General features: G+C 36.5%; 1 protein-coding gene across 4 annotated transcripts in view; it reads right to left on the bottom strand.

The window, feature by feature from the left end:
• The window catches only part of LAMA2 (laminin subunit alpha 2), a 391,575-nt gene that overhangs the window by 58,569 nt on the left and 319,655 nt on the right, over positions 1–13,351 (bottom strand). For all 4 annotated transcript variants that reach the window (XM_074862478.1, XM_074862479.1, XM_074862480.1 and 1 more), the window contains 2 exons: positions 12,629–12,767; positions 7,672–7,774 (listed from right to left, as the gene is read on the bottom strand). In XM_074862478.1, the coding sequence (XP_074718579.1) occupies positions 7,672–7,774; positions 12,629–12,767 (242 nt within the window). The remainder of the gene's footprint in view (positions 1–7,671; positions 7,775–12,628; positions 12,768–13,351) is intronic.

Genomic DNA, 13,351 nt, shown 5'->3' with positions numbered 1-13,351 from the left:
AATTTTTCAAACTCTCAAAAGTGAGATTTTAGTTAAACTTTATGGCTATTTAAACAGACATTATTTCAAAATTTAGAAGTAAAGTTTGGCACAGAAAATGGTAGTTAATGCTTAAACTACTATCTTAGGGGGTATTTTTCATAATTTCTTCATATCAATATGAACTCTTTAGAACAGACAGCTGGTAATTTGTTACCTTAAAGGCATGCCCTACTGAGAAACTAATTCAATATCACTGTGTTTGATAACATGAAGAGGAGAATAATTTGTAGAAAAGGAGTTCAGGATATAAAGTATGACTGTGACCTTCTGATATGTGACAGGTTATCGAAAATAAACACCTAGGTTTTGGATACTTATCCAAGTAGATACCAGGATAGGAAACCATACTGGAGGATGAGGTTTCTCGGTGCATTACAGTCACATACTTGTCAAAAGCCAAAAAGCATCTCTTTTTATTAAGGGACAATAATTAGATTTATCATTGGTACTCCAGCATCTCCAGCAGCATCAGGACTGTAACTCTTTTGTGAGAGAATAAACAGAATAATAGAGTAAAATGAGGGACTGTGGTTGTGTTCCACAAATTCTAAAAAGTTAGGTTTCTTAAAACTAGATGTGCAAGAAGCAATTTGTAAAGAGAAAAATCAAACAAAATGTATATTAGCTACAAGGAATCATCAACTGATTTTTCCAAGACTGAAATAGCAAGGCTGAAATAGCAGACAGAATTTAAATGAGAATCATACTTTTGTTGTTAGACCTTTTGAAATGCCATTCAAGAAGAAATCTGTTTGCTTTATTTAAAATAGAGCAACACACAGGACTGCAGGAGTGCCTCCAGGCAAGCCTTCATTCCTGCAAAATGTCTTGCAGAGGAACAGAAGGACATTTGTGTGAACTGTAATAGGGACAGTTAACACTAGAATAAAGTTGGGAAGAATCATATAAATTATAAGATCACTCTTCTCCTCAAAAACACCCTCATTTTTAAATGACAGGTTTTGTCTCCACTACTGAATGAGGCTACTGGTAATGTGATGTTATTAAATGAGGATGAACTCATGAGAATCTGGTCTTACATGCTCTGAGGCTTTATGAGTTCATTTCTTGTCAAATAATAATACCAACAAAACTGTTTTAATCTCCTCCACTTAATTCTGAAATTATAGTCTGCTTCATATTTCCTTGGTGTCTCTGGTGCCTTTTGGGATGTTAGTGTTTATAAAGTGTGTTAATATTTCTGAGATATTTGACTAATTTCTGGTGGTGGTGTACTAACTTTGTTGCACACTCTTAAATTATCTCTTTTTCTCCTCTTTACTGTGCCAGATCCAACATTATGCTAATTGTCCCCTGGTTATATTTCTGAAGAATCATGTTTCCAGACTTCTGTTTTCAGCTTTGTAACCATAGCAGCAAACTGATTTTTATGGATTTTAATAAGGGAATTTTCCCTAGAACTCCTGAATACTGAGACTTCACCTGTTTAATATTTTTGCTTTTAATTCCTCAAATACATTTTAATTGTGTTTTTTAAAAAATTACAATAAGAAATCCATAAATGAGTGCCCCTGAGGGATGTTCTTACACAAAGAGATGTGAGGAGATACTAAGGCCCATGTCAGCATTTCAAGGAAATTGTTCATTTTGCACAGTCATATTAACATGAAGTTATATTTTGAAGTAACTTCCCATACTGTAATCCAGATGGCCTCTTCACTAAGCACTGAGCTAATTTTGTGTATGAACCACGAACTGAACTAACTTCACGTCAGCTTTTCGCCATCCTTTAATCATTAGCATTTATGAAAAATGCTGGAGCTATGATTTGTAGGCCTGAGATCCTCCGGTCAATCATGGAGGCTAGACAAAATACAGGCAGCTACAATCTAAGTTTTTCCAAACTACACAGTTTATCTGACTTGGAAGAGGTTATTGGGTCTGCACTGAAAGATGCCAGGCACTGTCAATTCACATTAAAGCATAGTTTGAGGAGTATCCTGAGAAATGTATCTCAATCCTGTTTCCACTTGAATAGCTCTGCATGGAGATGGCACAGGATGCCAATCAATACACTGTTTATTGTTCACATCAAAACTATTCATGCATCACTGAAACTAAACCCTAAAGAGTAAGCAGGATCCTGAAGGACTTTGTAGGTATGGGCCTTTAGGTTTTCTCGATTGGTTAACAAGAACAAAGATTTTCAATTTCTGTTTATATTTTCATAGTTAAACACAACATTACAGAATAAAGCATCATCCTTTTTTCCTCCAAGTGAATAAATTGAAGTGAGTCAAATGAAAAAAGAAAAATCGCTGCACTCATATATTTCATCTTAAAATGAACTTAAGAACTTAGATACCGTTTATATGCAGTGATCTATTTTTACAAGAGACAAATTTTTACAAGTCTCTGCAGATCACATACATAGGTGGCACTGGTTAATTACTGATAATGTGCCACCATTGCAATGCTAGTGGAAGCAGATGTCTTCTGACAGTATGACCTAATGCAGTTTCCCATGCAAAACTGTCAAAGAGATATATTGGCTATGCTACCCAATGCATGTACACCAAAATCAGAATAAAGGTGGAAATCTATCAAGGAGCAACATATGCAACTGTTTTTATTGATTGGATATTGCACTAATGAACTGGCAGTTACACACACCCCTTTCTGTTATCTTTGTTTTGCCTCTTCTAAATAGCATTCTTCCTCCCTGCAGTCTCATCCTATAAAGAGGAAGATGGGTCACAAACTAATTTTTTTCCCCCTAAAACAAACAAGACTTAGAAACTGGCATTAGGAACATATCGGGGAAAGAGATGTAACTAGAGAAATGCAGCTAATGATGGTTAACTTTTTAAAAAGACTACTTTCAGCACTGACTGCAGTTTTTGTATGAATATTATGTTGGTCATCAACCTAATGCAATAATTGGGTGAATGCAATATGCCAGGTCAGCAAAAATACAAATCAGAGGAGAATACACAAACAAGGGATTTAGCTGTGCCTAGCAGCTGGAAAATGTTTTAGCTAAAAATATTCCCGTGTTGTCAGACAAGACAAGTCTCCCTCAAGTTGTCAATTCTTAAGGAAAAGAAATGACATGAGCTGAATTTCAGTAGCCACCTGACAGCAGTCTCCCGGTGAAGAGGAGTTTATACATCTTATTTTCACTTTTCATTGATCAGTTTTGACAAAGTCTGTGTATAGTCTCAAATCTGCACTGGGGCAAGTATATTTTTAAAACTGTAAATTCAAAATTATAAGGAAGAAAAATTGCTCCTGGCAAAATGAAAACCCCTCAAGGCACAGAGAGAATGAAACTGGCAGGCAGCAGCATTCACTCATTTGCAGCCAAAATTTCAAAACTCCTTCTTAGCCAGAGAACTACATACAGATTTTGCTTCTCCCGCCATGGTTATTCCTTCTAACTCCTAGCCCCACAAAGAGAAATGACTAAATCTCCATTTTAATAGCTTCTGTCAGAAGCTTTGCTTTGTAAGGACTGTTTCAGCAGTTTTTGGTGGTAATATAAAATGTTTCCATGATTAACAGTCATTTTATAACTTGGGTAATTGGCCACAAATCAGGGGAATGTCATGATGTAGCAAGAAAACACTCCCACCTCCATCACAGCCCAGCCTGGATTTTTGGAATGTGTATTAGTTGAGTAGCTTACGGGTCTTCATTACTCTAACTAATGTACTACCTGTAGTGCAGACAGAGAAATTTTAAACTCATGATTACTTCTGTCTACCAGATCTTTATAAGTGCCCATCATCCATTCTGCTCTTCCAGTCAAGACTCTGAACAGGGTGGCTTTATAAGAATCATAAGAAAATACCTTTCTATTAGCATGACACTCAACTCTCACTTTCTATCATGGAAACATCAAGATATCTAGAAGGGATTACATTCACAATACTAATAACATCACCACTTTGGAGCAAAAGCAGGTGGGGAAAAAAAGAAATCTAAGAAATCAGTCACTGCATTTTATTCTTACACATATGCATTCTGGGCACAATGTTAACTGATCTTTGTGGGTCCAGCTGTGGAGCATGGTGGTGTTTTATTAGATGCAAAAAGGCGTACTGTGAAAAGTTCAGAATGTTCGTCTATATGAAGCACTTTAAATCTAAGACATATCATAGAGCATTAAGAAAGCTCCATCTCACTACCTTTCGGTATGGGGCAAGAACATAGACAAAGATTGAATATGTGCATTTTAAGCACTGCTCCCTGCTTGCGTTAGGACTGCTTTAGACTGTTTAGACCTTTGCTTCTGAATTATGCAACTGTTATCAACTTAAATTCTCACTGGCATAAAATGGGAGAATAACATACTTTTTTCAAAAATCTCTGAAGTAATGTCTCGTTGAGGTTGTAATACAACTTTTCTCAGGGTTAAATTGGACAGTCTTGTGGGCACATGGAATTCACATATATCCAAGTACGGACACTATTTTATTTTGTCCTTGAAAACAGGGCACTGTGCTATGTGGAACACATGATTACTCCATTATATCTGCCTGGAGAGCACACAAAGCTCTGGACTCCACTCTGTGGCATCTAGTCTGCTCAGAGGAATGCTGCAGTAGGGAAGAGGCAGCGCTGCTGTTTTAGTGTTTCCTATACACTAGCCATGGCAAACTGCAGCAGTTTGCGTTCCAGAAATGGCCACTAACAGTATCCCTATTTGTTCTACTTCAGCCATGCTACTTAAATTGACACTGGCTTCCCCTTGTAGCTTTTTGGTTTTCTGTAACATAATTACTGAAATGTGCCCCTCCAGCCCTAAATCTATACTGAATCTGGCAGTAAAGAGTCACAATAAAGAACACCCTAAACATGCATCCAAGATTTACTAGTAACTACAGACACATTTCTTTTCTCAGAGCTGCAACAAGAAAATAATAATGTTTTTAACTTTCCAACAGTGTATGACAATGAAATGTAATTAATGACCTTATGAAACATTACGCTTTATGACCTTATCAAACATTATGTTTACTTGTTAACTAGTTCTGCAGTTAGAAATCCTAGAGCTGCCAAGACTAAATGGAAGTGTAGTAATAGCCAAAAGATGACTCTTAAGTTGTATGGAACTCATCCTTCATGCTGTATGCTTTTTGCAATGCACCTCCCAGGAGGCCAACAAAAATTTTGTATGTTAAAACTTGAAAGACTGGGCTCTGTTATAAAAATCTGTCTTGTTTCTAATAAAAAGTATTTTAACTACTCTATCATGACAGGGAAGCTTCAGGCATCATCTCTGTGACAAGCAGTTTAAACCTCAACCTCAAATATTTACTGTGTGTGATTTTTATAGTTCTGATGCACGAAACAAAAAAAACCAAAAAACCCAGCTTGCTTTTCAGATCCTATGATGAGCAAAAAATATCATGTCATAGCTGTTTTCCTTTCCTTGCCTTTATTTCTTCCAAGTCCTAAATCTGTTTTCTCACATAGCTTTTCAAGTGCTATGCTCTTCCCATCCTTGTGGTTAATTCCAGGTTAACCCTATTATAGCTTCAGTCAATTGAATCATCTAGTATGAAAGATTTTTTCAAAAACTACAGTGACCGGACACAAGCTTCTCAAAATATGCACAACAAAATTTCAGATTACAAAAGGGAGGGCATTACAGTGCACTAGTTTGAAATAAACCACAGAGTTATCAACTTGAACTTATTCTGTCTAGACCAATCAAAATATTACTCAGTATTTGGAGGAAAGAATTTAAAAGTAGTTGTACAGAGAACTCAATTAATTGATCCTCCTCTCAGATTTTACTATACCAGTGGCACAAACACTGTATGCTCCTAAATTGCTTTCTTTGTTATATATAAAAACAAAGCAATTTACGCAATAACGTTTAGCATTATTCACAAAGGCAGATGTGTGAAACTCAATGTTGGCCTACTTGAAAGTGGATAATTGTATCATGCTTATTTCCCCTCAGGTTTAGTTGAAATTAATTACTTTTTTTCCTTTCTAAGACTGCTGTGGAGAAAGAAGTGTTGAGTACTGTTAAACAGATGCTTCATTAGTGCTGCAATAAGTATTTTCTTAGAGGACCTATAAAACAATCTGTCTGGATAAAGATGCAAGAAAGAAACTGCTTTTGATTGCAATGATTAAAAGACCATTGAATCATAGGCTCAGAACAGATATTTGTCCAATGATCATTTTTCTCCTTCTGACCAAGAGTCATTCCTCACTGACGTTTGTCTAAGCTGTTTCAAAGATTTTCAAAGGTTGAATCTCCCTAATCTCAGGAATCAATTCCAGTACTTCTGTATTTTAATTACAAGGAAGATTTTCCTAATATGTGATCTTTATCAGTGCATTTGAGATATGTTAGTCCCATCTTTGGAGAAACCTTGGCATAACTGAAGAATATTAAGTCCCTTCTCAATTGTCTCTTTTTTGTCTACAAATTTATATGATTTCCATCTTTCTCCTCACCTCTCCTCTGCTAGATCTCCAATTAGTCTTCATGATGTCTTCAGGACTGTCTGCAAACCACCTCAGCCCTCGTGAAGTTCAGTACCCAGGACTGCAGCAAGCAACTTAGCTAAAGCACTAGGAACCCTGAACAGAGTGGAAGGATTGTTTCATGCATTCCTCTGTGACATCTGTCTTTTCCACCTCTACCCAGCACATGATCCATGCTTCTCTTTAGTCTTGTTGCTAGAGAACTGCCACCTAGACAATTGCTTCTCATTCTGCATTTCTGCAGCTGATTGTGCACGTGTGTATGAAAGCCCTCATATGTGTCCATACCGATTACTGTCCTACCTTCTCACACTATGGCATTCACCCATAATACTCTCATTTATTGATGAAAATATTAAGGACATTATAGGCACAGTCTGACCTGAATTACCAGATTTTACATCTCACCAAACAGCATAGTTCAAAACCTTTCCCCGCCCCCCAGTGAATAATATTAAAAAGAAATTAAAGATGGTTTATTTTTCACCAGGAAATAGAAGTATTTGGTTTAGAATCTACAGAGTTTATGTTCTGAGTTGCATTTAGACATGTATTTATGCTTTAGGAACAAAGAAATATTTTTTTGTGTGTGAAAATAATTTTTCTCTAGAGACACGGTTTTAGTTTCATTTTTTTTAAGAAAACACTTAGCAATTCCCTCCCATTACTCTCTGTTTGGCAAACATCTTCATTCTACCTCCCCATGCTTCCCTTTTCTGGCATGATCCTATAAGCATCCTGAAGAGATGTGGTATCTCTGACTGGCATTGCAAACCCTGCTTTTGTATTGACAAGAATAAAAATTTAACGCTGGGCTGTTTTTCGTAATAATATTCTGCTAGAGCATTTAGTAAATCGGAACCAGTATTTCCATCCCCCTCTCCTCCCCACTTACTCTGGCCCTTACTGTAGTTATCAAGAGAAGGCCAAGGCTTCACCCTCCTCAGCCTTCCTGCCCACTAAACGGTCAGAGAGGACAAGCATCCCTGAATAATGTCTGGACCCAAAACAGGAGAATCTTTTTCACTGATACAGTGTTCCATTTCAAATGAATTCTACCGATCCTACTGATCATAGCTTCTTCATATGGGAAGCATAGCAATCTCACAATGGTTTTTTTTGTATTTAATGGGCCTGAATGCTACATATGGCACATACCTTTGACATCATTTTCTAACATCTTGGCTTCATTAAGGACCCTGAAGCTTTTCTGAAGAGAGCTCTTGGCACCATCCTTCAATGATCCTTGAGGGCCAGATGTCTGTAGACAAACAAGCAGCGTCATACATACAGGAAAGTCTGAAGTCATAAAAGATATATGACGATGATCTAAGTGAACAGTCATCTAAATTTTAAGTGTATGTCAATGTGCTCTGAATTATATTCCATTGCCGTTATATTGGTTTACAAGAGACAGAAAAAAAATATTTCTCTAATTAATTTCCTTTTGTTTTTACATGAAGCCAGATCTCCTTTGGAATACCAGTGATGACTTTAATAAAAAGAGAAAATGTTTATAGTGTTAAAGAAACAGGTTTGACTCTAGGGGAAAAAAACTTTGTCCAAAACAAACAAAGAAAAAGATATTTCAACTTAAACATGGGTTTCTCCCTCCAGTTATGGACACGACACCTTGCAGTACAGTATCTATCCCTAAGAGCAGCTACAGTACCTTTAGAAGCTAGAGTGGATCTGATGATCCAAATTCTAATACTGACAACAAATATTCCTTTGTGGTTAAATTCAAGAATTGTAATTGCTAGGTCAGTAAAGAAAATATAAGAGAAACAGAGTTTAAAAAGAAGGGCAAACTGCAGTTAATCTGAAGGAGTTTTATTACTAAATAACCATCCTTCATCATATCATGCTACTTAAAGATCTTTCTTTTGAAAAACAACCATCTCGTATCTTCAGTGCAGAGACTGATCAATAGATAGAAGGGTTTTTCTAAATTAGATTAGTATTTTCAGTTGGTAGAAAATGCTCTAGGTTCTGAATCACTTACTGTTCAGTTTGTAAGAGTGAACTCAGGTCACACATCATACTGAATACATTTCTTTGAGAATACTCCTGACAGTCAGATAACATTCTACATTAGTCATGGGTCATAGCCTTGTAACTAGTATGTAATTAAGAAGCAGCTACTTTTCATTTTCCATGACAGATACATATAGTCAAAAATTAACTGTGTCAATTAAATGACACAGTTATTATTGCTATTCATTATTTATATAATGAGCAAGCCCGGAGGTGATATTTCGCATGCTACTGAATCTTTGTTGTTTTTCGATGACACTGTAAAAACCATATATTGGATTTGCCCATTTCTTTTTCTTTTAAAAATCTTAGGGAGCACCTTGGATACTTTCAAAATTCATAACTGAGTTTTTTGTTACAGCATATCTCATGGCATATGTCACCATGTCACAGGGTTATAGCTATTAAAGATTCCTTGAATTCATACAGGATGTAAATGTATGCTTAGCTTTCATCATAGGCTAAATGATTTTAAGAAAGCCCATATGACTGCCGTATTTCCAAGCTCACCTGAAATATTAAGCTGTGTACATAAATTCCTTTCAACATCAACAGAAACTATACATTCGAAAGATGAACAAAATTAGTTTCTTATATATTTTCTGTATCACTTAATATAAGTAGCCTTGGTAATTGAAAAATACATATAAACCCAGAAGAAAAAAAAAAAGACTATCCACTTAAGCAAAAGACTGCTCCTGAAGGAAGAATGTTTGGCTGGATTTTGTGGCAGATGCACCTGTCAAATCAGATAATACTTTGTATTTTTTTCCCATTAGCAACAGAACCCAGGGTATGATAACTCTGTGACCATGGACTTTAAAAAATAAAGATTGTTATTGTTATTAAATGACTAGGCATGGTTGACTGGCCATTAAAGCAGTTTATATTCAATAAAATGAAGTTGGAAGGCCAGATTTACAATGCAAACCCAAGTTCATCAAATCAGGGACAATAATTGCATATGTGCTGACAGTTAGTCAGAAACAGATTTCAACATAAAGTTAATACTAGAAAAGTCTCTTCAGAGACAAATACACTTGTACTACTTAAAAGCTTTATTTTATATTTATTTTTAAATAATTCTGAAAGGGAGGATTAATCAAGACATCTGATGTAAAACATACTTTTTTTGCTAGTTTTTCTTGTGGTTCATGAAGCGTCAGGTCAATAATGAAAAAAAACCAAAACATTTTCTTTCTGGCTTTGTGTGAGGTGAGTTTGTGTGCTTGTGGCAAGCCTGGGTCATGATGACCAGTCTATAAGCACTCTCTAAAAAGCCTAAGAATAATCACACTTTTTCAAGATGTATCATAAGACTATGATTCTGATCTGCGAGATACAAGCTGTAGCTGTTAACATGATTCCTCTCTTCAGTCAGTTACTGCCTTGGCTAAGTAATGGGATGTTGAAGCTGCTTGAATGCTAGAGATTTCTCATCTGTGATAAATTCATTTTGTTTTAAAGGGAAGAGCAAATCCATCATAAAAACCTTGAAAGGAATTTTTCTGTTGTATTTTAAATACACTTTTCCCAGTCATTTATCAGGCTTCCTGTAATCACGATGGATTTTAAGCATCCTTTTGTTCTTACTTTTAGCAACAATAGCTTAATTTTAAAACAAATAATTTTCCCATTACAAACCAAGAAACAAAAAAACCCTGAGATATCACTAAGGTTCTTGTAAATTATTTGTTCCAGTGATGTGCAGGGTGGAATCTAATACTAAATCCTGTCCCTACTATCTCTAGTTCATGCACAAGCTTGCTGCTGTTGGGAAACCTTTCTCCCCCTGCCCCAACATTATAATTGGTCAATGGGAAGGGCTAAGCTCTGGGATGCACGTGAGCCTCAGCACTTTCTCCATGATCAGCTGGAGATCAGAGTCTTTTACAGAAGACAGGCACCCACAAGTGCTCTCATAAAGAAGAGAACATGACCCCATCTTTCAAAAGGAGGGGAAAGACATGCTCTCTGTCTTCTACACAGGGTCCTAAAAAGCACCTTCTCAGAAAGGAGGGGACACAGTTTCCAGGAGCTTCTCAGTCTGAGAAGGCTCAAATCCACAAATGCTGCCTTCTAGAAGAGTGATTGAACCACTGAGCTCCAAACAGCCCTGAATGAGGGTGCACACCCACTCTCACGCTGAAGCTCAGCTAAAAGCAAGTTCCTTGAGGTCTGTGGAAAGAGGGAGCATGATTTACCTGCTTAGCAGTTAAGCTCTTCACTTAGGATGAACAAACCTTTGACAGTCTTTGCATAAAACCAGAAAAATAGAATAGCAAAATGATGACTGAACTTCATAATTAACATAGCTTTAAAATCTGGCCTGAAATCCTGACATGATCATTTACCAAAATAATGGTTAAAATCCACTTTGCTCTGCACCAATTTGATGGTAAACCACTGATTACCTCTACTCTATATCAAGTCAATTACATTTAAAAGGCAGCAGCTCCCCGCATTTTTTTCTTTATCAACTAGATCCCTGTTACACATATACAGCTCATAACAAAAAACCAAGCTCCCTCTAATGAATACATGCAATGGAGATGCTTAAAACCTCATCTTAATATCTTAGTCTCTTTCCTTGCTACTCACTTGCCTCCATTTACATCATATTGTCCATCTTCACCTCCTTCCCTTTCAAATTATCTATCCAATTTCTCTCCATAGTATAATCAGACAGTTCACCATTTGATATATACACTTTTGTAGCCATACTGTAATTGCTTGCATTGTTTCTTGACTGCTGTGTGTCTTTTTTTCCTATTCAACCCTTGAAACAGCTGACTGCCCTACTCACTGTGAGTCATCAAAGGAGCAAAAGATAGCTATCTGTATTAAATCCTAACGAGAAGAAGAAAAAAATCCACAGCTCCTTATTTACTTCTGCAGTGTAATTAGGAGTTCCAGTGAAACAAATAACTATTTACAGAAAACTAGCGCATACTAATGCATGAGGTGAAATTTTTTCATCAAGAGAGAAATACTGTAATTAGTGTTATTTGAAATAGAAATTGACAATGTAAGCAGCCTAAAAATATTAAAATTGTTGTGCAGTGTCTAGATCACTTTATATACAGACCTTCACAGGATGTGATTCCTTTTGTTATTCTCGTAATCCATTCAACTGAAGTAGCTCTCTGCAAGCTACTCTATTCAGGTACAAGTACTGTAACTATGAGTTGCTTCTGTTCATCTATATGTTTCTGTATCAAACATAGGCTCTGACAATTTCATATTATATTGTCATTTCCTTGTGTCTGTGAAATGCACATCAGTTGCTCTCTGATTGACTTCCAGAAATTAGCCATTAACTCTGATATTTGACATAAAAAATAATTCTGGCTATGCTCAGAACATTCTCTGCTCACCGTATACGCATTAAGGAGCCGAGTTCCTCATTATGACTCAGGCTGGAGAGCTGGCTTTACCTTACAGTCCTATTTTTAAAAGTTCTCTCTGCTTCTTCTGAAAATTTGCATGCACTACCTCATAGTGAGAATAAGATTCCTCTGTGAAAACTGGCAGAGTTCACAAAAGAAGCTGTATGGTTTCTATGAATAAAACTTTCCACTCCCCTCCTACGATTCTCCATTTCCAGAATTCTGACAGGTGCATGTTGTTCATCCTATGTACAGGGAAGTGCCTCTGAGCATTTTTATGGAACTAGAGGGTGAAGAGTTAATTAAGGTATGGAGTTCTTTGGATGTGTGCAAAATATTAATTGAATATAAACTAGCTTTACTAATTATCAAATAACCTACAGTCCTGACTTAAAGCTGTTGGCTTGAGCCACAGACAGAGCCTGAATGGCAGAAGACAGAGGGAGGAAGAATAGTAAACAAAAAGGGAAAGAAAAATAAGCAACAGGAGGTAGGAACAAAGGGGGATATAGTTTAAAGGTACATGTAGCTCTGACAGGGGCATAGCTTTCTGATGGCAATACAAGAACCTATGGCGGCAGGGGTCTCTAAATAAAGTCATAAAATAGCAAAACATGGATCTGAGATAAGGTGTAGCACAGTTCCATAGAAAATCTAAGCCTTCTTCCCAATTTACTTATTTTTCTTACCGCTTGCATAGCTTCATTTGCAAGAGCCTTGGCTTCCTTGGCAACTTTTTCAGCTTCATCTGTGTAATCCTTGATGTTAGTATAAGCATTGAAAGCAAGTGTGGCATTGAAAGAGAGATTTTTGGCTTCAGCAAGGATTCTGTTGGGATGGGAAAAGTAAACACACCATTAAACCTGCTATCAGAGCTCAACAGAATATAGTATCCTACTTTTTCAAACCCAACAGCCTGTATTTCTAAGGCTATTTCTAAGGCATTTCTTTAGAGAGCAATGCTACACTTGAGTTTTGAGGAGTTCTGGCATCATGTGTTTAATGGAATTCACATTTTATCTGTGCAGAAAGACATAAAAAACAATGTTTGCTAAAAGAGGAGATTCTGTGAGATAATAATGGATCAGACAACTGAGAAAAGATAGTGCAGTGCTTAACACTATAGTCTAGATAACATATATTCATAATGTGGGATTATAGGTTATGTGTTGAACCAGGCAACTCAATGAATTTTGCAATGTATGAACATGGGGGTCATCATAGGCATGTTTTAAAACAGACTCTCTGGACAACTAATTTCTTGGTCTAGCTGCCAAACACAGAAATGCCAGGTTTGGAGGAAATCTCACTGTCTAAACCAAATCCTAAATGTTAATTTTGCTGACTAAAATGAAAAACATAAGCAATAATGCTTCATATTGAATGGGAAGTTCCATTTGCATGAAATACTC

The sequence above is a fragment of the Strix uralensis genome, chromosome 3 (assembly GCF_047716275.1).
Source record: "Strix uralensis isolate ZFMK-TIS-50842 chromosome 3, bStrUra1, whole genome shotgun sequence".
NCBI classification, from domain to species: Eukaryota; Metazoa; Chordata; class Aves; order Strigiformes; family Strigidae; genus Strix; species Strix uralensis.
Note: the sequence above shows the minus strand (reverse complement) of the source record. Positions and strands in the feature narration are given on the sequence as shown.